The sequence below is a fragment of the Actinia tenebrosa genome, unplaced genomic scaffold (genome assembly GCF_029948245.1).
Source record: "Actinia tenebrosa isolate PJP-AT-01 unplaced genomic scaffold, QUT_ActTen_1.0 PGA_scaffold5__44_contigs__length_20552954, whole genome shotgun sequence".
NCBI classification, from domain to species: Eukaryota; Metazoa; Cnidaria; class Anthozoa; order Actiniaria; family Actiniidae; genus Actinia; species Actinia tenebrosa.
The window spans coordinates 7,410,003-7,435,105 of record NW_028292582.1 but is presented as its reverse complement, the minus strand read 5'-3'; the positions used below and the strand labels follow the sequence as shown (position 1 = coordinate 7,435,105).

General features: G+C 37.0%; 2 protein-coding genes across 3 annotated transcripts; one reads left to right on the top strand and one right to left on the bottom strand.

Annotated features, from left to right (window-relative positions):
- The first annotated feature begins 244 nt into the window (after positions 1-244).
- On the top strand, positions 245-16,806 carry LOC116297394 (uncharacterized). 2 transcript variants are annotated; one of them, XM_031705613.2, is made up of 4 exons: positions 245-963; positions 13,316-13,383; positions 14,059-14,298; positions 15,670-16,806. In XM_031705613.2, exons 1-4 carry the CDS (start codon positions 572-574, stop codon positions 16,197-16,199), a joined length of 1,230 nt encoding a protein of 409 aa, XP_031561473.1. In that variant the 5' UTR covers positions 245-571; the 3' UTR covers positions 16,200-16,806. The 2 variants fall into 2 exon arrangements, with proteins under 2 accessions (XP_031561473.1, XP_088894522.1); XM_089038396.1 differs by lacking the exon at positions 245-963 and adding an exon at positions 10,682-11,202.
- A 757-nt stretch (positions 16,807-17,563) lies between these two features.
- On the bottom strand, positions 17,564-22,291 carry LOC116297384 (uncharacterized). Its single transcript, XM_089037336.1, has 4 exons — positions 21,541-22,291; positions 20,332-20,402; positions 19,510-19,728; positions 17,564-18,596 (listed from the first exon to the last, which is right to left on the bottom strand). Exons 1-4 carry the CDS (start codon positions 21,876-21,878, stop codon positions 18,067-18,069), a joined length of 1,158 nt encoding a protein of 385 aa, XP_088893462.1. The 5' UTR covers positions 21,879-22,291; the 3' UTR covers positions 17,564-18,066.
- Positions 22,292-25,103: the final 2,812 nt, after the last annotated feature.

Here is a 25,103-nt window from a genome sequence, read left to right as displayed (position 1 = left end):
GTTGGATAACTCAGTCATAAGTCTCTGTGCCTTCTGTTACAAGCCGCAAGATTTCTATAAAGTCGCGTTCAAGGACGTTGGTCTTAACCATACTCGAGAAAACGATTGTTCTGTTTTACGACTGAACCCACGATCTTTTCCGAGTCGATCATTAGCTCAATTTGCTATCATTGCCTTTAGAGGACCTTGCGTGCCATCCTTGTGGCCGATTTACACACGAGAACAAGGTCGATGACATATGCAGTTAGGTAGGTAAACTACTGGCCTAGTTCTGATCCTACTCGAATTACATTTTTGGCTAGGATTTCTTGACCTCGAATTTTTTTACGCGCGCGGAACGGTAATTAAAGCGATGTCCTTGGTCACAAGTTATGGCGTAAACAAGAAGAATTTCAATTCAAGTCGAAAATTGTTGGTCAAAATCAAGCCCAGAAAAGGAAAATGCTGGTTTACGACGGTAATTACACAGAGTTTCAACAGATAACCTTCCTTGGCGTAAGCTTTTCTGAATCACTTGGTAAATCTGGTGCAGAATCGAGGATTTGATCAGTGACTGCGTTTCCAAGTTACTATGAAAGTATTGGGTCAATTAAAGCTCTATTTTACGAGATTCTTAGCTCTTCTTGCCGGCACACATCATGGTGAGATAAGCAAAACAATCTTGTGCGTTACTACAGCTCTGTATCTTGCATGCCAAATCGTTGTGGTTCTAAACAGAGATCAATGTAGCGCCAAAGTCTTAGCTGAACTCTCACGGGCTAATGAAAGATTACACCGTGTTGAATCCACATTGGAAACTCTCGAACATACTGTCGTTGGATTGCTGAAAGACAAGGGACGAACGCGAGGGATAGTTGAACGTGTTGTACGCTCAACGCATGGAAGAGCAGGACGACAAGCGACGAGGAGAAGTCGAAATGAGATACGATATTTAAAAAGAAAGATGAAATCCCTAGAGAAACGGTGAGTGACCTTGATCATTTCCCTTACATAACCTGTGTATTTGTTGTATAAACAAAAACATATCTACTCTAAAGTACTCTACTTTCGCCATTAGTTCTAATCTTTATGCTCTCGTCCGGCGATGAGTCACGGTTGAGCCAGTCAGCCCCCACGTTTGGCATACATTTATTATTAATAAGCCTTAAAAATTTCCGGAATTTGAAAGTGATACTTTGTCTGATTATTATATGGATTACCCCAAACAACAAGTTTATATTTGGAATTTTTTTAGAAAAAAAAAAACCACCCTTAATGCGATTACTAATGGGATTATTCAACATAACCTATGTTTGCCCTAAAACATTGCCACTCAAACTACTGCCATTCTAGTTATCTCAGTCATAGGAATGTATTTTTGATTTATTCCCTATATTGTCGCTGAATCGTATTGATAGTTATAAAGGACAGTCGGTAACTCGTAAACAAATGACATAGAAGACTTCGTACAATGTACCATGTTGTACTTGATCTTTGTAAACGGATGATACCGCTCAAATATAGGTGAGCTTAGTTATTAAAATCGATAATTTTTTTTACCGCAGAGGGAAAAACTCTGCCTTGTAGGGCATGAATTTTTTGACAAAAATCCAGTAGACTTCGCACGATATACGACTATGTTAAAAACGTACATATATCTCAACGAAGCCTAGCTTAGCTTTCAAATATTTCCTTTTTTACTCAGACGAAGGACTAGCGTCCAAAACGTCAGTACGTTTTTTCATCTTTTCACGGTGTATAATTTACCCTTTTATCATTACTTTTTCATTAGAAACACCGACGCAGCTCACACTAGTTTTTAGCTAGTTATCTCTTTTTTTCCTGTATGTAGTTTTTCTTATCTACGACAGCAATGGTGAAACGTTAACGGTATGACAGTTTTAGACACTATGTAATAGTGATGGTCGTATTGCACCTTTCTTGCGCTAGTCCTTGCGGACGTCTAGGATGGAATCTTCGTGTTAATTGTCGATACAAAGTTCAAGCTATATGAGAACAACGCTCTCATGCAAAGGGTTCGTTCGAAAATGCGGGAAACCGGTTAAAGTTTCTGGGCATTTGTATTCAAAAGTGGTTGTAACATTCATTCAATTTTTTGGGGTGCATGTTACGTCAGCTTTTCTGGTTAGATCAACGAACATGGCGGCTGTTCCATTGTTATTTATATCTCAAGGGATTTTAGATTATGAGGTTGCACTCTAAGGATTGTCCCGTTTTACCTCTATCCATTAAAATTGTTCCAATAAGCCTGAAGCGAGATGACGTTTTACCCCGTCTCTAGACCATAATCCTTTTCACACTGCTTTTGCTCTTTAATTATGACTATTGTTCCTGTATTCTCTAAGGAATCAAAAATTTTAATATGAAAGAATTTTAAAAACTATTATGGTATAGAGTTGGGGGTAAAACGTCATCTCGCTTCAGGCTTATTCCATGTGAATAGGACGTTTGCACGATGTCATCATTTGACTCCCACTACCAAGATGCTTCGCGAAATTTCTTTCTTATTTAAATTTGTATTCCCTCATGAGAATAGTAAGACAATTGGTGCTAATTAACTGAACAAAAGAAAGTGTGCAAGGGAGTCTTGTCGTAGAGGTCAATGACGCCATCGTCCAAAAGTCCTATTCAGTTGAAGAAGAGGCCCTCATTAGAATTATACGAAATTCCATTGATATCTTTTCAGTAGATGTATGCCTTTTTTAATTGACTGCAATATCACATAAGTTTCTTTCCTAAATATTCTTCTTTCTCTAAACTTTTTAAATTTCTTACATAACAAACAAATTATCTTTATTCCTACAAAGTATTTCTTTGAGGAGATATTTCCTCTTCCAACTTTATAGTTTTTAATGGTCGACCAAAAACCAGGTTTCGAAAAAGTTGGACTGAATGAACTGTTATCAGGTATTTTGAAATTAAACAGAACAGGACAGGAGAACACCATGGCTGGAAAAAGCATGTTCATATTAGTAAAACTGTGTAAAAACTGTGTAAAAATATGTTCAAAACTCGCAAAGATATGATTTTTGAAAAGTGTGAATTTTGTAAGAAAACCTTTGCTGGAGGCAATGAATGTCTCTCGAATGTTTCCATGCCAAATTTTTGAAAATCTATATCTTCGCAACTTTTCAACTTAAATCCTTCCAACTTAAGTTTGTACAAACTGAAGTTTGTAGAAAATATGTTCAAAACTCGCAAAGATATGCTTTTTGAAAGTGTGAATTTTGTAAGAAAACCTTTGCTGTATAGGCAACGAATGTCTCTCGAATGTTTCCATGCCAAATTTCGATTTTTGAAAATCTATATCTTCGCAACTACAGTATTCAACTTAAATCCTTCAAACTTAATAATTTTACTAATATTAACATGCTCTTTCCTGCTATTGTTCTTCTGTCCTGTGAGGCCCGTAATTACGTGATAAAATATCATTGTCGTATCTTGCCTAGCAGAATTATATACTTCAATCTGATGGTGGTCAGTTCACCATACTTGTGCAACATTTGCACGTCAATTGGACGTTTAACCGCTAACAGTGTTATATGACATCGACAATAGACCCTTTGCAGCACGTCGAAATGCAGCTCAATTTGGAGGACATAACAATAGGTGTCCAATTCTCATGAGATTGAAATTCTTTCGTTTTGCCCTCCAAATTGAGCTGCTTTGACGTCACATACAGATTTGGAAGTTTCATTTCAGTGAACGACGCGATTCCATACGCACATTATGGATAGCAGACTCTCAAACGATTGCCAAGATGTTTTAAAATAGTGTCGAAAATAGCCGAAAATCTTATTAAAACGATGTCAGGATTGCAGATATGTTTAAAATATATTAGGAAAGTAATGAGTTGTAGATGCTACCCGTAGCTTCTGCTGTGTTGTCTTTACGTAGCGATTTTCGTAAAGCAACCAAAAATTTGGGCACCTCTGTCGACATAGAAACTTCATTGATCTCTGCCAGACAGCAGCGGATAAAAATAAAGCCATGACTTTTGCAGCTCACGGCTAAGAGCGTTATACTCGTTTGCTATCGCCAAGTGTCATAACAACTGGGCATATTAAAATTACATGGTTTACATCAGGTTAACGTGAACGGCCTTATTAAGAAGTGCCATGCTGAGAAGGTTAAGTCTTTTGTAAATATTTGTCCGTATTGAGTGCCAAGTATGACACCTTATTATCAGCTTTGAAGAGATTTTGGTTAGTCGAATCTTAGCCGCTCGTGTTGGTCTCTATGGCATTTTCCCTTAAAGTAAATGCAGCGAATTCTCTGCAGATTTTAAATATTTGTTGGTTCCGTACATCAATAGTCCCATTCAAAGTTCCCTGCGCCATCTTGAAAGGTAGCCGTGCCTTTGTATCGAAGCGAGACGAACGGTGAGCTTGCAATGATAGAGACCTTTTTTAACAGCTTGAGCAATTATTCACGGATGTCTTTATCAATGCAAGCTCACCGTTCGTCTCGCTTCAATGCATGCCATGGCTGTCGTCACGTGACTCTATAGACCCTTTGCAGCACGTCGGAATGCAGTTCAATTTGAAGGACATAACAATAGGTTTCCAATTCTCGGGAGATTCAATATTCATTTATTTTGGTCCTTCAAATTGAGTTGCTTGGACGTCGCATGTAAGGGTTCTATTGAGGAAATAAGGTTCTGTAATCTAAGAACAAAACAGTTTCCCTCGGGATGGAATAGTAAACAAAGTAATAATACTTAAAGGGAATGACACGTGGTCTGAAATGTGAAAACAGTATCTTTGATAGGTCACTATGTTATAATTTCAGATGAACATTTGCACAATTTTCTTACCAGTTTATTTACCTCAGCTCAACCATCTAATTTCTCTCATCCTCACGTGGTTAATAGACCCCCTCGGCTCTGACGTAATGTTTTCCCATTTCAGACCACGTGTCATTCCCTAGAGTATCATTTCTTTGTTTAAGGTTTGCGCATGAGAAGAAACATGAATATGGATACAACTCAAACAAAGAATATTATTCTCAAGGGAATGATACGTGGTCTGAAATGGGACAACATTACGCCGAGCCGAGGAGGTCTATAAATCTAGAACTTTGTCATGTTTAATGGCGCCTTTAATCTTTAGCGGTTTCTTATCGTTGTTTCTTATCTAACTATTAATTAAACAAGAGCGTTACGAGCTATCGAGACGTGAGCGGTCAACGGATGAATAGGTTGGACAAGTGCTGCTTCGAGTCCCTTTAGACTCAACAATTGTTTTTTTTTTATAACTGGATCTTCGAACTGAACAGCAGGTTTTTGACATCTTGCAAACCAAAATTAACTATTTGATTTTATGTTAATGCCATTTCTCCTCTATTTAACATTGTGAACTGAAACTTTCCCTTCCTACTAAATTCGAGGTGGTCGTTCCGTTTCTAAGGTTCATTATGACTCAGCTGATTGGCTTAGGGGAAGACTCACGTGATTTATTAGTGCAAATGTCCGCGCGGCCTACTTCTCGACATTTTCCTCTACAGATTCCAGTCGAGTTCATACCATATATATTCGTGAAGGGCTTTGTAAGGAATTGCACAAATTTGCACAAATTAGTAAGTTCAGTAGACCTCAGTAGACCGTAGACCTACAAAACTTTGCACTCGGCATTTGTAGAATTTTGTTAGTTAACTTTTTCACGGATATTCTTCTATTGCACGTTACGCCATCACGGCCATGTTGGTACCATTTAACAAAAGATTTCTCATTAGCATCCATTGTTAACGGTACCACAATGGCCGCCATGTTTTTGTCTTTTAACTCTCTTGGGAATGCTTACAACCCATCAATATGGCATGTTCTCTGTCTGTCGTATAGATCTATATCTCTCTTTATTTATATTCTACTAAAATTTCCTCAGTTCAGCGATAATTTGTTTTGTGGAAATGATAATCATATTGGTGTTTACTATTCTTAGATCAGGGCCCGGTTGTACGAAGGGTGTATAGCGCTATCCGGCGGATAAATCCTTATTCATGGGATAAGTCGATGGTGTTGTCCAATAAATTCATTCACTGGATAACGCTATCCACCCTTTGTACAGCTGGGCCCAGTATTGGATTCTACCAAGCAATGCAAAAAAGATGGCAAAACAGTTACCCAATCATTCTGTAGACTAGATTTATATAAAAATGTTTGCTGGAATCCCCCAATACCGCGAGTATTTCTTATCTGTAGTGTATGTGAAAGTATTTAAAGACACGGTCACCTCATTAGGCCTAAAATATATACTGTTTGACCTCATTATATTTAATAAGCAAAAAAACCCTTGAGCAGCTTGAACTCGTTCTTCAACGAAGTAAAAATAGCAGTCGCAAATTGCTCCATCTAACGTTACGCTTGCCCTTTTTTATTTGAATCTTTTAATAAAGCTTTTAAAAAAATAATAAAAATAGCCTGCGTAGCTCGGGCTATTAAAAAAAACACAACATTGCACTGTAAGAGAGGAAAATTCTATATGATTCTAATGGGGATTGAATAGTGTTAACATCGTTTTTGAGACGTTATTTTTACTTAGGAAAAAGCTTTACATAATTTTTGTGCGAGTTGAGAGACTATTGCCAGTGTTCGAAAAATCTCGAAAAATCTTTCGACAGTTTTGAACCGAACTTAGAACTTTGAAACTTTAGAAAATGGTTCTAAAACATTTAGTAAAATGGAACCTTTATATAATCGAAGCTCAAGACGGGAGCTTAGACTTTTAAGGGCGAGAAAATTTGAATGTAAAACTTTTTTGCGTGCTCGAGAAATCAGTCTTGATCGACGAGCCATTGAACACTAGTTTTCGGGAGACATATAGAATCGCAAGGATCATTTCGCAGTCAGCTCAGAATGATTTTCAGCATTTTGAAGAACTCATCCCCGGACGAAAAAATTCACCTCTTTATTGGTAAATCTACTTTGTTAGTAAAAAATAAGCCGCATATAAATAAGAGCCGAACGGAAAAAATAATAGAAAAGAGGTTATTTGCAAAAACTAAACAACTTATCGTCAAAATCATAGTTCTTTTTAACACCTCGTCTTTATCATGTTTATCTATATTGAATCCAGCTTAAAAACCTTTTAGTAAAACTACGTTCATTAGAGAGATTAACTAATGTTGATGGAAAATATGGCCTTCAATCTAGTTCAGGATATTATTACATTGGCTCCCGCAGTTTCTAATCTTTTCGTTTTTCTTGCTAAATGAAGTCGGAAGTAAAATTGAAGTTTGAAATCTTCAATATTTTGAATGTAATTTTACGTAACAAATACGTTTACTCGTTAAAAAATGATATAAACGAAACGAAGTAAATAAATCAAAAACTATGTACCAAAACAATTCATTTTTTTTTTAGTGGGACTTTTCGTTAATAGAAAACTAATATGCTAGGAAATGGAAAAAAATCATTACGTTTGGGATGAAAAAATTCCTAGAATTTTTTAAAATACAAGATGGAATTTTCTAACTGAATGAAATCCGTTAGAAATTGTTGTTAGAAGTACAATAAATATTATTTTTCAAATTGTAAAACAGGAAGATGCAAAAGAATGTATTTTTTTGAGAAAATATTTTATGATTAATATAAGTATAAAAATTAAGACATATATATGTATATATTTCCGTAATTTTGTCTTTTATTAAGAGTAATTTTTTGAGTAAAAATTTTTCTCTTTATTTATTTTGCATCATCCTTTATCAGTAATTTCTGCGAATATTTTAGTAAAACCTTTTTGTCAGTTTTCTACTTAATATATTTAAAGTTCATAAATCTTTTCCATTTATTGTATTTCAATGATATTTGCTCTACTATTTTCTGTACTGTTTGAAGTCGTCTACTCAAGATAATTATGAAATATAGTATTTCATTTTTGTTTTATTTACGTTTTTGTTTTATTAACGTCTTGCCTAAAGGATGGGGTAGCGTGGGATGTGATGACGTAAGGTCGAATAGACCATTTTCTCAAGGTTGCGTGCGCATTCAAATTTAATGAACTTGGCGGGCCACGATACCAGAACATGGAATCGCTATGGGGGGAAAAAAAAAAGAAAACAAAAATCGATAAGAATTCATAAAATCGACTATCCTCCTCTTTAAATTTAAAACTGTCTTCTTAAATTTACCGAATTTGCGTTTTTAAATTTTGTGGCCCGTCAAGTTGGATGCGCACGCATTCTTGAGAAAACGCTCTAATAATTATACAAATATCTGGAAGCAGATTGGTTTTGCTTTGACACTGCGGTGGTTATTACATTCTATACCTTGGAGCATAGTTCAACATATATTAATAGATTGTGACTCAGGTCTGTGTAAACAGATAGTATGCATATGTCATTAAGCAAGTCGTGTTTCGATTTTATCCAAGACATTTTCATTAGATAAAAAATCAAGCGGCATTCACCCCTTCGTAAAACAACCTCTATCTATTTTAATCGACCTGTGCAAAGCGGTCAAACCTCGCAGTGCGGTCACTGCCTATTCCATTAGACCTGTCTGGTTGAAGCGGACATCTCTCATAGTGCGTCCATAGGTTGTTTTCATTGACTTAAAAAATCTTTCTATTTTTTGCACCTGTATAAAGCGATCAACCCTCGTAGTTAACAGTCTTTTCTGACTCGACCTGCATAAGGCGGTCAATCTTTCTAAAACGCTGTGTCCTTTGTCGATTTTTACAAGCAAACCTAACACTGACTGCATAAGTCTGCTCTGAAGAAGATAAGCGGTATAAAGTGCTCATATCAGCACGTATCGTATCTGTGAGTACGCGACACGTGAACCTAAGCTGTTTCCTCAAGCATTTATCAGCAGATGTTTTTCTTCCGCCATCATTAATCTATTTCAGATGCATCCTGTTTTGTGTTTGATTTTTCTAACAAAGTTGCGTCTTTGTCATGGGGGAGGGGAGGGAAAGTAGCTATGTGACTCAACCACAGGGTGACCAAAAGGGATTTTAGTCAATACCTCGTATATGTTGCTATCAATAGACGTCACTTCCGGTAATAGCAGCGTTTTTAAAGCGCTACTATGACGAAAATCGCTCAAACTTGGATTCAGCTGAAACTTCCTAAGAATGCTCTTTAAAGGTCCAATAATCACTGTATGAAGTGTTTTCTCGATATTCAGTACGAAAGTATGATATTTTTAAGATTATTTTTTGGAGTCTGTGACGTCATACACTCAACATCGAACATCGCTCCATACATTTCTTTGTAGTTTATGATCTAAATATCAGTAGTAAAGGGAGAAAGAAATACCCAAACACCCCAAAATATAAATTATAGTCACAAGTAATGTGAAATAAGCACATAAGCCACCCTTTGGGCTTCATAGGAATAAAATAAATTAAGGATTTATTGACAAAGAAATATATGTAGCGATGTTTGATGTTGAGTGTATGACGTCACAGACTCCAAAAAATAATCGTAAAAATATCATACTTTCGTCCTGAATATCGAGAAAACACTTCATACAGTGATTATTGGACCTTTAAAGAGTATTCTTAGGAAGTTTCAGCTGAATCCAAGTTTGAGCGATTTTCGTCATAGTAGCACTTTAATGGCTTGTAGAATCTTGGAAGTTGTTTTGATCTCTTGTTTTCTGGTTTCATGTCGTAGAAATAGCCATGTTGGATAAAACGACAGAGAATTTAAAACCGACGATAAAATATTTATTGAATTCCTCCAACATGGCGGCTAAAGTATTACTTTCAACCAATAGTAAGACTTTAGCATTAGCAATAGAAAATAGGTTTTTGTTTCCCAGAGAAATTCGTTCCTCCCTCGCACTACGCCTCTCTTCCATTCATTGATTATACATCGTTTCAATGATTATTCTCACATTTGACTTCCTTTTTTTCTGTCTTCATTTTGATTTCATGAAATTTACTTTTAATTCCAACATTTCTCGGCAAATGAATATAAAAGCGCCATTAATCTATTCACGCTCAAAATAATAGTACTCTTAAGATAGTTTTCTTTTAAACCAATATATAAATCTACAAGATCGATTAGGAGACGTCTGTAAGAGCTAAAGTTAGATGTGATATTATGCGTTAGTTTAAACATACTCGCTTGAGGATCTTTTGTACGTAAAAGGCGCTTTAAGTTGTACAAATGTACCAAATTCATAAAACGAATAGCAATTCAAATCGAAAAAATTGTATCACCTCAGAGCATTTCAATCAAGAACATACCCTGAAGCCATTTGAGTGTCCAAGAAAAGCCATTAAAATGTAACTCCAAGTTGATGTCCGTGGGAGCTTCTCAAATTAAACTGATATAGCCGTTAGAATTACTAAAGTGTTTGATCAATCAAGGCGTTAAAATTGTTGGTGAGAACCTTTAAGTGCTCTAACCGTAAACCCTTTTGTATGATGTTTGTAGGTTTGAAGGGAAAATACCTGATAATAATAGGTTCGTGATTTGAATTCTTGAGTTTGAAGGCGTTCGATTATTAAAACCGACACTTAGGTGTCTCTTTCTCAACGTTAATCCGATTTCCACGGTAAAGGAATATAAAATGTGATTTTGTCATTCATCGCGCTTGTTTTGCCACGATTACAGGGCCATTCTTCGTGGGAGAGTTAGCGAAACCTCTAGGAGTGCCCAAGCAATTGGATAGAGAGATTTTCAAACCACCTGCCTCTGATCTGATACTAGAGGAAGACTCGACAAAATCTTGATTTGTCGGTCTCTTGTTATCTAGTATTTGGATTTGTGGCTGATAGGCATCGAGAGCGAAAGGATATTGACCTCAAATGCGATAAAAGCTGGTGTTATTGATTTCCAACGTTTTAACTTCCTTGTTTATCGGCTAATTTCTCCAAGGCCTTGGAGATTGTAGGATAATGCATAGAGGAAAATGTCAAGGAAGAATCAAACAAACAAACTTGTCGTAAACTACCCAAATTCTACCGCCAAGATAGCTTTGAATTCGAATTTCCAAAGCCTTGCTTCCAAGCCAAGACCTCCGACGTACGAACCGGAATTTGAACGGAATTTAAACAACGACGATAGTAGCTGCTGGAACGTAAAAAATCCATGGTTGTTGAGGATAGTCGCAGTTTTTTCACTGGCCGCAACTATTGTGATTTTCGCAGCTCTACACACTAAACTCCAATCTTCATTCAATGAACTATCAATTGAAGTTCGACAACTAAAATTTATGGTCGCTAACTTTCCAGAACACATCAAAAAGAGGTACGGGGCCCACTTGTTCTTTTTTTCTTTTTTTTTTTGACATTGTTTTTGCAGCAAATGCAACCATTTAATGCATTGCGATTCCTCTCTGTCATTTTTACGATCAAAACGTGCTTTGAACAAACACAGGAATCGTTGACGACATAATTTACTCTTGAAGAAAGAAAGAAAAAAAAAATCGTACGAAAAGGAAAAAACGTAAACTTTTTGTTTCCTTTTGCTATTTTTTAAAGATTGCCAGAGTAGATAAATTTTGTATTTGATTGTAATATGTTTTGTATTAATAATATAATTCTTATTTTTAATTGATGCAAAAATCTTCCCACAAAAACGTGCACTGTTTTCGTTATTATTATCATTTATTTATGTACTTAACGTAAATATCTTCCAGGTTTTGGTAACTCTTCATAAACACTTTTTATCAGAATTGAAAATACTTAAAAAAGTTAGAAAAATCGTCATATTTAAAATTAGTAATGATAAAAAGGTAAATTATACACCGTGAAAAGTTGATAAAACTTACTGACGTTTCGGACTCATTAGAAACACCAACGCAGCTCACACTAGTTTTAGCTACTTGTGTCTTCATTTTTAAAATTAATTGTCTTCGTGTTTTTGTTGTTGTTTTTTCTTTTCTTTTCTTTTTTTTTTTTTTTTTTTAATAGATTTCTAAAAAACACGATTCTAAACTATAATGGAAAATTCATCTCAAACTAGACAGAAAAAACTTTTTAATTTTGCGAAATTCCACCTGAATATTTATACCACAGTAATTTTATTTTTCTGCGTTTTAAACTTTAATTTTATTTCTTACTAGTAATGTTAAGATTTTCTTTTGTGTTTTCGTTCACAGTTTTCTTTTCTTTCTTTCTTTCTTTCTTTTTTTTTTTTTTGCTTTTAAAGTTAATGAGTCATTGCATTCCCCTTATTAACTATGATATTATGAAATATCAAAGTGTTTACATTGTAATATTTCTTAAAAGTTAGACAAAACTACGGTACTAATAGCGTTCTTTTTTGTCGTTGTTTTGCTTTTTTTGTTGTTGTTTTGCTTTTTTTGTTGTTGTTTTGCTGAGTTCCAGCGAGTAAAAAATCTATAGTACTTCAAGTTCTTCCTCATAGATAGAAACTCAAATGGCTTTCTGCATTGCAGCACTGTGATTGGATAATGCGTGTATACTCGCTCTGTGATTGGTTCCTGTTAGGAAAACTATTTATGAGTCGCGGTGCCTGAAATTCGTCATGTACAAATTCTTTATAATTAAATCTCTTAAGTGTGGTTTTTTTTTTCGGAGAAAATAAATTAAAACTGTAACTAATGTTGCTTTTAAACCATCTACATTTTTGATAATCCAATTTTATACTTTACACAGCCTATTATTATAAAAAAGCTTTTCATGGAATTAAGAGACATCCTAGTTTTAATTTCATTGATGCAATATAAAAAGTTTTTTTCTCATTACCACAGAGCCTAGTATTACTAGAAAGATTATTAAGCTATGAATCAATATTACATTGATGCTTTTTGTCGACCGTTTTTGCGAGGTTAGTAAAAGGAAATCATTTCTAAACATTTAACAAAACATGACCTCGCTGTTAACAGCTTTGTGTCATATTTTGAAGAGTGAGGGGAGAGGATAGTTTCAGACAAGGCTTATAAGGTTTATGAATAGAGTTTTCCAAGAAGATATTCTTCTGCTTAATGTTTTGAAAATTTTGAACGCCTTTGAAGTCTTTTGAAGCCTTCAAACTCCACTGAATTGTCAATTGTTTGTGCCTCTGTTTTATGCTGGTAGCGGCTTTAGTTAACATGAACGAATTTACAGCCCTTTCTGGTCCTTTTGACCTTTCTTCAAACTTTTATTTAAAAAAAAGCATTCGAGTTTAGACCTTCAACAAGACAAAACCCTCGAAGAAAAAGCTGTTGATAAAGTTTAAAAAATAACTTGGGTTTTACTTATAGGAAGAGGTTATTCAACGGTTTAAGCATCGTGGGTTCAAATTGCTTGCGTAATGGCGTTTCTATATTCCTTTTCGCCTCACTATTTTATTTCTACTTCTTTTCTAGCTTACTAGAATACTCATATGGCTTTGTCTTTTTTATCTTATGCAGTCTTCTTTCGCTCAACAAAACGAACGACAGTGAAGGACGACGATGTATACATTTGGATATGAGACCAGGTGAGATATTCCATCCTGTTGTCATGGCTACCGTTGCCATGGAAAATGATGTAGGCGACCTCCAATAACAGGAAGATATTCAACCATTTTGTCATGAGTACTGTTGACAGGCAAACACTGCACGCCATGTGCTCCCAACCAGAGAGTATTCTATTGCTTGTTATCAATCAGCTGAATGAATCTCATGAATCTCATTACCAGCCTACAATGACAGGGTAACTCTGCCCGTCATGTGCTATCAACCAGAGAGTATTCTATTGCTTGGTATCAATCACCTGAATGAATCTCATGAATCTCATTACCAGCCTACAATGACAGGCAAACACTGCCCGTCATGTGCTATAAACCAGAGAGTATTCAATTATTTTATATCAATCAGCTGAATGAATCTCGTGAATCTCATTACCAGCCTACAAAGACAGGCAAACACTGCCCGTCATGTGCTATCAACCAGAGAGTATTCTATTGCTTGGTATCAATCAGCTGAATGAATCTCATGAATCTCATTACCAGCCTACAATGTCAGGCAAACACTGCCCGTCATGTGCTATCAACCAGAGAGTATTCTATCAGCTGGGTATCAATCAGCTGAATGAATCGCATGAATCTCATTACCAGCCTCCAAAACAACTGACCATCTTGAAATATCTTTTTTCTTATTATCATTACTTATAGCAAAAGACAAAATAAAGAATAATATGGGAACAAAAGAACCGAAAACCCCGAAACAAGAGGCCTCGGGACGGGACAATCAAAGTGACAGCAGCAAAAGCAGCAGCAGCGGTAAACAAGCCGATCAAAGAAAGAAACAAACGACTAAGAGAAAAACCAGTCGTAGAAATACAGTGTTCACGCGCTGGGGAAGAACGCAGTGTCGGACGAGCAACAAATCACGTACTTCTCTTGTTTACTCAGGTAGAAGAAAGCTCAGCTTTAAAATGCAAATGAACCCTTCGACAATACTTTCAGTATTGATTCTACATGAAGTAAATAGTTGAATGGTAAAATATTTCTTGATTTGAGTGATGCGTTTCTAAGTTATGAAGGTTTATACTTCCAATATGCTAATGAGTGTGACGTCTATTAAGGTTTAATTAAATATACAAAATCGAACTGGTTCATAGATACAGTATTTAAAAAGCATCATTATTATACTCATGGTTTACATGAAAGCTATTCAAAATTTTTATTTTCAAGATGGCCAGCATTTAGTATTACTAGTTACAACAAAAACACTCAAATACCTTACCTGACGTCATCATCATTAACATATTGGAAGTATAAACCTTCATAACTTAGAGACGCATCATTCAAATCAAGAAATATTTTACCAATCAACTATTTACTTTATGCAGAACCAGTATTGAAAGTAATGCCAAAGGGTTCATTTGCACTTTAATTATTTCCTTGAGTTTATACTTTTAAAAAAGGCTTTAAATTTTATGGCGGATACGCAGTAACATCATTTGGACTGATTGAAGTAAGGGCACAGCTAACTCATATCGAATTGGAATTTTGTTGAGAAAGGAATACTCTCTGATGCTTAGTTTTTAATTTTGCTTTGCATCATTGTTTCCTGTATGAAGATGACATCGAATATTTGTTACTGGTTTACTAGGGACTTTAAGATTTGCAAAACCTACGACGGTAACGTCAACCGGAAGTGTAAATAACTTCACTTTAGTGTCCGGGTGTCTGTCTGTCTTTCTTTTGGATGAGTTGACTTTACTGACAATGTTTTAAACAAAATCTCCAATGAACAGAACCCCAAAGAGAAGTTATTCACACTTCCGGTTGACGTCGCCTTCATAGACTTTGCAATAGCCCACTTCCGAGATACGCTTCGCTTGTCAAGTAAAAAGGTTTCAGTTGGAGGCTCAGTGCTAAATTCAAGTTATTCTTTTCTCTTGTCACGAATGACTGAGCATGACAAGCGAAGCGTATCTCTGAAGTGGGCTATTCTTAAAGTCCCTAATATCCCCAGGGGAGTGGTCTCGGGAGTGAAGTACGAAAGGAAATAAAGGGACTTCTCGCAGTCGAAATTCTTAGTTGGGTTACCTGTGTTTCGCTGACAAATAGTCCACTTCACAGTTCCCAACGCCATCTTGAAAGGAATAGCCGTGCCTTTGCATTCAAGGGAGGCGAACGGTGAGCTTGTTATGATAAAGACGTGAATAATTGTCCAAAGTGTTAAAAAACGTTCGATGCAAAGACACGTCTAACTTTCAAGATGCAGCAGGGAACTGTGAAGGTGTCTATTCTGAGCTTCTGTGTTTGTAATCGTAGGTCGTGTAGCTGCATCTCATTATACACACAAGGGAGGAGGATCCAACTACTTGTGCTTGCCAGAAAGAGCATTATACACTAACCAGGGGAACATCAGTGAAGACCAAAGTGCGCACCTCTATCCTGTTAAATACGGCAAAGTTATGAACACATTTTACAAATTTTCGCCAAACGTATTAAAAAATTTTTCTCCAGCTGACCAGAAAAGATTAACCGCTTCATTTGACTTTATGGACGTTCCGTGCGCCGTATGTCGAGTAGACGGTGCGACGTCGGTACTGATGATACCCGCACGTAATGTCTGTCCACGGACTGGGGACCGACAGTACCATGGTTATTTGATGTCCCAGAAACACGATTACGGGAAGTCAGAATTTATATGTGTTGATGTTGAAGCCGAAGGAATACCAAACACGCGCAACCCTAACGGAGATGCTTTTCTACATTTGACTGAATTCAAGTGCGGTTCACCGTCGTGTAGAGGTTACCAACAGCACAAGGCCCTATCATGTTCTGTCTGCACCGAGTGATCAGAGCTAGCGCAAAAGGTGGACCCTCCCTACATTTTCCATCGAAAAGCCTGCAGCTGATTTTGCGGATATTAAGAAACAATTCCGCGCAACGATCATTTTATTTAACCATGAAATATTCTTTAAAACTATATCACTGACAATTACCCCTATTTTACGAAAATATGACGTCATGGTGACGTTAGAGAAGCCATCAGACGATACACACGGGGTTCTAACCGCCATGCACTTCGAAGGTCAGATCCAGTGTTCTCCCGGACATTGGCTGACGGTAAGAGCCTGGGTATCAGTGCTTAAGAAGAAACTAAAAAAGTCAGAACAAGATATTGTATATCACTGATGTATATTTTTGTGGTACTTGTTTGCGAGAAAGGCTTAACTTATGTTTGGAAAGCTAGGGGTTTAAAATTCTTTAAAAGTTTTTGGCCTGGCGTTTTAAGATTACGCTGAAAAGGTTGGAAATTTTTTGTGAAGCTTTTATATTCAACAGAACGAACATGTATAACAAATAAAATCAAGATTCACTTCGATAGTAACAAGGCTGTAAGATAGGAAGTATTGTAAGACATGGTGTATATGAAAGCAAATAAAAGTATCAAGGCTGCAAGACAGGAGGTATTGTAAGACACATGGTGTATATGAAGACATAATGGTAGCAAGGCTGTAAGACGGGAAGTATTGTAAGACGTGGTGTAAATGAAGGCAAGTAACAGTAACAATGATGGGTAATTCCTGACCTGGGAATATGCTGACTCACAGACCCAGTATGGGAGATGGATGCTCCTAGTAATGGGCTCCTGATCTGAGAATATGTTGGCTCACAGACCCAGTATGGGAGATGGATGCTCCTAGTAATGGGCTCCTGATCTGGGAATATGTTGGCTCACAGACCCAGTATGGGAGATGGATGCTCCTAGTAATGGGCTCATGATCTGGGAATATGTTGGCTCACAGACCCAGTATGGGAAGTGGATGCTTCTAGTAATGGGCTCCTGATCTGGGAATATGTTGGCTCACAGACCCAGTATGGGACATGGATGCTTCTAGTAATGGGCTCCTGGTCTGGGAATATGCTGGTTCATAGACCCAGGATGGGAGATGGATGCTTCTAGTAATTGGCTCCTGATCTGGGAATATGCTAGCTCACACACCCAGTATGGGACATGGATACCCCTAGGAATGGGCTCCTGATCTGGGAATATGCTGGCTCACACACCCACAGACCCAGTATGGGCCTTTTTAACGTATATGATTCCCCATTGATCGCCGGCATGTGTTGAAATATGTCAACGAGGTAAGCAACTCTCTACACAACAACATCAAAACGAATTCGCTGTATTTTACACCGCAAAAGGCTCGGACAAAATTGTTCCTAGGGATGGGGTTCTTTATTTTAAACTCTTTGCTCTTCATTATTCTCGAAAATATCGCGCAAAACGTTTTTTTCGTTCATTTCATTAATTTTAGGACTCGATGGACGGCATTGTTATGCTTTGCTGGTAGATTTTACTTGGAGAAATATAGATAAGGCAGGTTTTTACAATCAATGATAGAAAGTAGAAGTTTTTTTGTGTGTGTTCCAAACTAAACATGGACAAATTTAAATGAATTTTCAGAAACTATGTTGATTTCGCTTTAATGTATATTCTTATATAAAATAATATTAATATATTAGAATGATATATTAGAATAGAATATAAGGCTCATGTCAAACGTCTAACTTCACATGAGCTGAACCTAATGACATCAAAGAAGACCGCCTTGTTATCCATTGTTCCAATTAGTTCGGCTCATGGGAAGTTCAACGTTTGACCTGAGCCCAGGGCAGCGCGAAATTCAGTTTGCGCAGAAATAAAAGTAGCTCTGATCACGTGGTGCAGACAGAACACGATAGAGCCTTGTGCTGTTGGTAACCTCTATACGACGATGAACCGCACTTGAATTCAGTCAAATGTAGAAAAGCATCTCCGTTAGGGTTGCGCGTGTTTGGTATTCCTTCGGCTTCAACATCAACACATATAAATTCAGACTTCCCGTAATCGTGTTTCTGGGACATCAAATAACCATGGTACTGTCGCTCCCATCTAAATGGACAGACATTACGAGCGGGTATCATCAGTACCGTGGTCGCACCGTCTACTCCACATACGGCGCACGGAACGTCCATAAAGTGAAATGAAGCGGTCATTTTCTTTTGAATCTCTGGAGCATGCGATTTTAATACCTTGGGCGGAGCTTTGTTAAATATGTCCATAATATCACCGTATTTGACGGGATAAAGGTGCGCACTTTTGTCTTCACTGATGTTCCCCATGTTGCTGTAAAATGGGTTTTCAGGCAAGCACAAGTAGTTGGATCCTCCTCCCTTGTGTGTATAATGAGACGTAGCTACACGACCTGCGATTACAAACAAAGAAGCTGAGAATTTTTTAGGCGGGAATTTCATATAATAATTAGCATATTATGCAAATAAATGGGTTTTCAGACAAGCAAAAGGAGATGCAGTTACACGACCTAGGATTAAAAACACACGTGTACAGTAGCTAAGGATTTGTCTGTGAAACACAGGAAGACAAAGCTCTGATCAAACAGCAACTCATGTACAATGTCTAAATTTGCTTTGTTTGCTTTTGTTTTTTAACATTGCGTTTCTAAGCAACCAATAAGGGCTGATATTCTCGTCACTAGTTAACAACTTTTTTGCCCCTTTCGTTTTGCAACACTGCGTTTCTAAGCAACCATCTCTTCTTATTGTTGTCACTTAGCAACTTTATCTTTTTCCCTGTCTCTCAGCAACTCGTTTTCTAACACTGCGTTCCTGTTGTCACTTAGCAACGCTATCAGCTCCCTTGTCTCTTAGCAACTCGTTTTTCTAACAGCGTTTCTAAGCAATCATTCATAATGTCACATAGCAACGTTATCTTTTCTCCCTTGTCTCTTAACAACACGTTTCCTAACACCGTTTCCAGGCAACCACCTTCTAATGATCTCGTCACTATCTAGACGGGAAGCAAGAGTTGTGTAGTGGTAGTACTTTATTCTCATCTCATCTCTGGGGACTCAAGATTGATTCCTGAACTCTCCAACACATGATAGTAGAGTTTGTTCCGTCTCTCCCTTGAGTCGAGAGTTTTTCTCCAGGCTCTCTAGTTTTCCTCCCTCCGCAAAATCTAGCAAGCTAAATTCTAATTTGTTCTTAGTTGTCTGACTTCAATCAGCCCATATGATGATCGAAGACCTCAATAATATTTCAAAGTTTTTTAACATAAGAGTAAAAGCATAATCAAATCAAAGTTTAGCTTTCTTTTACCTGAGTAAACAAGAAAAGTGTGTGATTTGATGCTCGTCCGACATCGTGTTGTTCCCCACCGCGTGTACACTGTAGTTCTACGGCTCATTTTTATGTTAGTTGTTGTTTGTTCCTTTTTTTGTTCAGCTTGTTCACCGTTGCTGCTGCTGCACGCCGTTCGGTTGTCTCGTCCCGAAGCCTCTTGTTTCGGTTCTTTTATTCCCTTATTATTCTCTATTCCTTCGATAGATAATTGGAAATAATTAACAAATATTCAATATGCATATGGGGAGTTGTTTTAAAGGCTGGTAATGATATTCATGACATTTATTTAGTAGCACATGATGGGCAGTGTTTGCCTGTCATTATAGGCTGGTATTGAGATTCATGAGATTCATTCAGCTGATTGATACCAAGCAATAGAATACTCTCTGGTTGATAGCACATGACGGGCAGTGTTTGCCTGTCATTATAGGCTGGTAATGAGATTAATGAGATTCATTCAGCTGATTGATACCAAGCAATAGAATACTCTCTGGTTGATAGCACATGAAGGGCAGTGCTTGCCTGTCATTGTAGGCTGGTAATGAGATTCATTCAGCTGATTGATACCAAGCAATAGAATGCTCTCTGGTTGATAGCAAATGACGGGCAGTGTTTGCCTGTCATTGTAGGCTGGTAATGAGATTCATGAGATTCATTCAGCTCATTGATACCAAGCAATACCGTCTGCTTTGTATGACGGTTGCCTACGGTTGGCTACATAGAGGTTGCCTACATTATCCATGACAAAAACAAAATCCATGATAATGGTAGCTATGACAACAGGACTGAATATCTCACCTGGTGTTATATTGAAATGCATACATGGCTGTCCTCCACTGTCGTCCGTTTTGTTGAGCGAAAGAAGGAGACTGCAGAAGGTAAATAAAAAGGTGAAGCGAAAAGTAAAACTGTGTTAAGATGTCTATTATATAAAATTATAATATCAATGATGATGGTGATGGTGATGACGACGAATCCCCATCAAATTGAATTGGTACGAGGCGAATGACCGGCACCGCGACTTATTAATGGCTTCTCTAACGAACCAATCACAGGGCGAGAAAACACATCCAATCACAGTGCTGCAATACAGGAAGCCATTTGAGTGTCGAATAGCATACGCTTTGAACTCGAACTCTTTTCAAAATCTTCTTAAAAACTTCAAATATCGATTGCTTTTAAATTTTAAAAACTATTATATTGGGGAATTCACATAAAAAATGCGGGGGGAAATGTATAACTCACTAACTAAAAAAAGCAGCGAAAAAGTTATGAATAAAACACAAAATAGATCGAGAAGGAATATCTTCCACGAACTGATCGAACAAAGAAAGTACAACACTAATACGCCGCATCGATATATGACGAACAATTTGAATAGTTATGGCAACATAATTTGGGTTTAAATATTTTAGCTGTTTGCTGGATTTTATTCGCAAAAATTAAGAGGATTTTTTTTTCGGTCGAGTTTTGTCTATTGTTTATACGAAACTATTATAAAACATGAAATAGCCCGAAGAAAATTAATTTAAAATATGAGGAATTTTGCTAATATGTTGACATGTTTTCAATTCTTGTAAAACATGTTTATGAAGAGCTACCAAAACCTGGAAGATATTTACGTTAAGTACATAAATAAATGATAATAATAACGAAAACAGTGCACGTTTTTGTGGAGGATTTTTGCATCAATTGAAAATAAGAATTGTATTATTAATACAAAACATATTACAATTAAATACAAAATTTATCTACTCCGGCAATCTTTAAAAAATAGCAAAAGGAAACAAAAAGTTAAAGTCTTTTCCTTTTTGTACGAGCAGCATTTTAATTTTTCTTCTTTCTTTCTTCAAGTAAATTATGTCGTCAACGATTCCTATGTTTGTTCAAAGCAAGTTTTGATTGTAAAAAAGAGGAATCGCAATGCATTAAATGGTTGCATTTGCTGCAAAAACAATGTCAAAAAAAAAACAAAAAACAAAAAACAAGAACAAGTGGGCCCCGTACCTTTTTTTGATGTGTTCTGGAAAGTTAGCGACCATAAATTTTAGTTGTCGAACTTCAATTGATAGTTCATTGAATGAAGATTGGAGTTTAGTGTGTAGAGCCGCGAAAATCACAATAGTTGCGGCCAGTGAAAAAACTGCGACTATCCTCAACAACCATGGATTTTTTACGTTCCAGCAGCTACTATCGTCGTTGTTTAAATTCCGTTCAAATTCCGGTTCGTACGTCGGAGGTCTTGGCTTGGAAGCAAGGCTTTGGAAATTCGGATTCAAAGCTATCTTGGCGGTAGAATTTGTGTAGTTTACGACAAGTTTGGTTGTTTGATTCTTCCTTGACATTTTCCTCTATGCATTATCCTACAATCTCCAAGGCCTTGGAGAAATTAGCCGATAAACAAGGAAGTTAAAACGTTGGAAATCAATAACACCAGCTTTTATCGCATTTGAGGTCAATATCCTTTCGCTCTCGATGCCTATCAGCCACAAATCCAAATACTAGATAACAAGAGACCGACAAATCAAGATTTTGTCGAATCTTCCTCTAGTATCAGATCAGAGGCAGGTGGTTTGAAAATCTCTCTATCCAATTGCTCGGGCACTCCTACAGGTTTCGCTAACTCTCCCACGAACAATGACCCGACAAAACAAGTGCGACGAATTACCAAATTACACTGAAAACTCCCTTACCGTGGAAATCGGATTAACACTGAGAGACAAAAAGCATGAGCAAATTTTGGTTCGGCCAAAAATTGTTTGGCCCGTTGTATTCGCACTACTGAGATAGCAAAATCTACCGCAAACCGCTTATGTCAATCAAAATTTAATACTATATCTGCCGATAGAGATTGTTTCTGAACTCGGTACAAATCTTATTAAAAATTTGGTAAACTCCAATCTCGATGCAAGACAAACAGCTATTAGTAACTTAAATGCCTCTACGTACGTTTTTCACTGCATTCATTCTGTTACATATTTTGATATTTGACAAAATTTTGGCCTGTTTCGAAGCCGGCCGATGGTTTCAAAGAGCAAAAAATTTCGTTCACACTTGTAAATGACTCGCGTTGACAGATATTTTTGGAAAACAAACAACAATTTGGTCAACGGGCTCGAACTCTAGAATCAAAATCACGAACCTATTATTATCAGGTATTTTCCCTTCAAACCTACAAACATCATACAAAAGGGTTTACGGTTAGAGCACTTAAAGGTTCTCACCAACAATATTTAACGCCTTGATTGATCAAACACTTTAGTAATTCTAACGGCTATATCAGTTTAATTTGAGAAGCTCCCACGGACATCAACTTGGAGTTACATTTTAATGGCTTTTCTTGGACACTCAAATGGCTTCAGGGTATGTTCTTGATTGAAATGCTCTGAGGTGATACAATTTTTTCGATTTGAATTGCTATTCGTTTTATGAATTTGGTACATTTGTACAACTTAAAGCGCCTTGTACGTACAAAAGATCCTCAAGCGAGTATGTTTAAACTAACGCATAATATCACATCTAACTTTAGCTCTTACAGACGTCTCCTAATCGATCTTGTAGATTTATATATTGGTTTAAAAGAAAACTATCTTAAGAGTACTATTATTTTGAGCGTGAATAGATTAATGGCGCTTTTATATTCATTTGCCGAGAAATGTTGGAATTAAAAGTAAATTTCATGAAATCAAAATGAAGACAGAAAAAAAGGAAGTCAAATGTGAGAATAATCATTGAAACGATGTATAATCAATGAATGGAAGAGAGGCGTAGTGCGAGGGAGGAACGAATTTCTCTGGGAAACAAAAACCTATTTTCTATTGCTAATGCTAAAGTCTTACTATTGGTTGAAAGTAATACTTTAGCCGCCATGTTGGAGGAATTCAATAAATATTTTATAGTCGGTTTTAAATTCTCTGTCGTTTTATCCAACATGGCGTCCACACGTCTAAAGCTTTTTACTTGTCATCTTAGGGTTGACATGACGTATTTATCCCCAATGAATTAATAATAATAATAATAATAATAATAATAACAGAAGATTTGTTGTTGATTCTTTGAAAAACACTTCTCTGGTTGTATGTTATATTGTGGCCGCCATATTGGAGGAATTCAACAGATAGTAGTTTGATGTTGGTTTTCTCTGTTGTATCATTAAACATGGCATCTAGGGCTGACGTTTTTTGCTTGTCATCTGAGGGTTGATGTGACGTATTTATCATCAAATAAATGAAATAAAAATCAAATTTGTTGTTGATTCTTTTGTTTTATCCTCCAACATGGCGGGCGATCTAACAGCCATGTTATTTTATTTTATATTATATTATTATAATGTTTATTATTAATCTAGAATTTAATTAATCTAAGAATGCTTGCAACCCAAGGTCAAGGCGCCTTCTTAAATTCTTCAGTAATTTTCGCCTATTTCAGATGACAAAACACCGCCTTTTGTATTAATTCCTATTTTTCTATCCTCCAACATGGCGACCATATTTTTGCTCAGTTCATTCTCGTGAGCATCCTGTAACAAACCGAGAAATCCCTTGGACCGATTTCCATGTATGATGCCTTTATTTCATACTTTGACCCAATTAAATGATATTAAAAAGAGTGCAAGAGGTCTCTCTAATCCTACCTTAGCCGTGATAAACAAACTAGTCGACCGTTACAAATCCTGTATTCTTGATTGGTAACACTTGGCTCTGTCTGTGACATGCAGCCCATTAGATAATAGAAATAAACAAACTGAAAACAAAGGCGTTACCTTTGCCTCGTCATTATTCGCCGATCAGGTTTTGTTGGAATGTTTGGGCTTTGTATGAACGTGAAAAACTCATAAATCCTTGCCATGCCTTGCCGTGCCGGCGATTGTAATGTGGGGGCCGATTTTGGTCAGATAGAGCAGTGATATCACACGCTGTGTTTGGATGTCGTGTAATCCCGTACCGTGCCGTTTCGCAGTCGCGTGTCTTCACTCCCTCGTGGTCTACAAGACACTGTGGTCACCCTGTGGTTGTCTCATAGCTACTCTCCCTCCCCTCCCACGTGAAAAGGACGTAGTTTGGTTAAAAATATCAAATCAAAACAGGATGCATCTGAAATAGATTAAAGATGACGGAAGAAAAACATCTGCTGATAAATGCTGGAGGAAACAGCTTAGGTTCACGTGTCGCGTACTCACAGATACGATATACGTGCTGATATGAGTACTTACTACCGCTGATCTTTTTGACTGCAGTCTCATGCGGTAAGTGTTATGGAATCGTTGCTTGGGGAGGGGGAGGGTTGTTGTTGCGCCATCATAAAATACAACTGATCCCCTTAAAAGAGGGTTGACCGCTTTGTACAGGTTAACTAAAATAGAAGGAGGTCGCACTACGAGGATTGACCGCTTTGTACAGGTCAACTAAAATAGAAGGAGGTCGCACTACGAGGGTTGACCGCTTTGTACAGGTCAACTATAATAGGAGGAGGACGCACTAAGAGGGTTGACCGCTTTGTACAGGTCAACTAAATTAGAAAGAGGGTTGACCGCTTTGTACAGGTCAACTAAATTAGAAAGAGGGTTGACC

Bases quoted from the DNA above. Each gene is read 5' to 3' on its own strand.
- LOC116297394 (XM_031705613.2), top strand. From the start codon at position 572: ATGAAAGTATTGGGTCAATTAAAGCTCTATTTTACGAGATTCTTAGCT. The intron at 13,384-14,058 runs GTGAGATATTCC...CATTACTTATAG, and splicing joins ACATTTGGATATGAGACCAG to CAAAAGACAAAATAAAGAAT. The intron at 14,299-15,669 runs GTAGAAGAAAGC...TTGTAATCGTAG, and splicing joins TACTTCTCTTGTTTACTCAG to GTCGTGTAGCTGCATCTCAT.
- LOC116297384 (XM_089037336.1), bottom strand. From the start codon at position 21,878: ATGTCAAGGAAGAATCAAACAACCAAACTTGTCGTAAACTACACAAAT. The intron at 19,729-20,331 runs GTGAGATATTCA...TATCTATCGAAG, and splicing joins GCATTTCAATATAACACCAG to GAATAGAGAATAATAAGGGA. The intron at 18,597-19,509 runs GTAAAAGAAAGC...TTGTAATCGCAG, and splicing joins CACTTTTCTTGTTTACTCAG to GTCGTGTAGCTACGTCTCAT.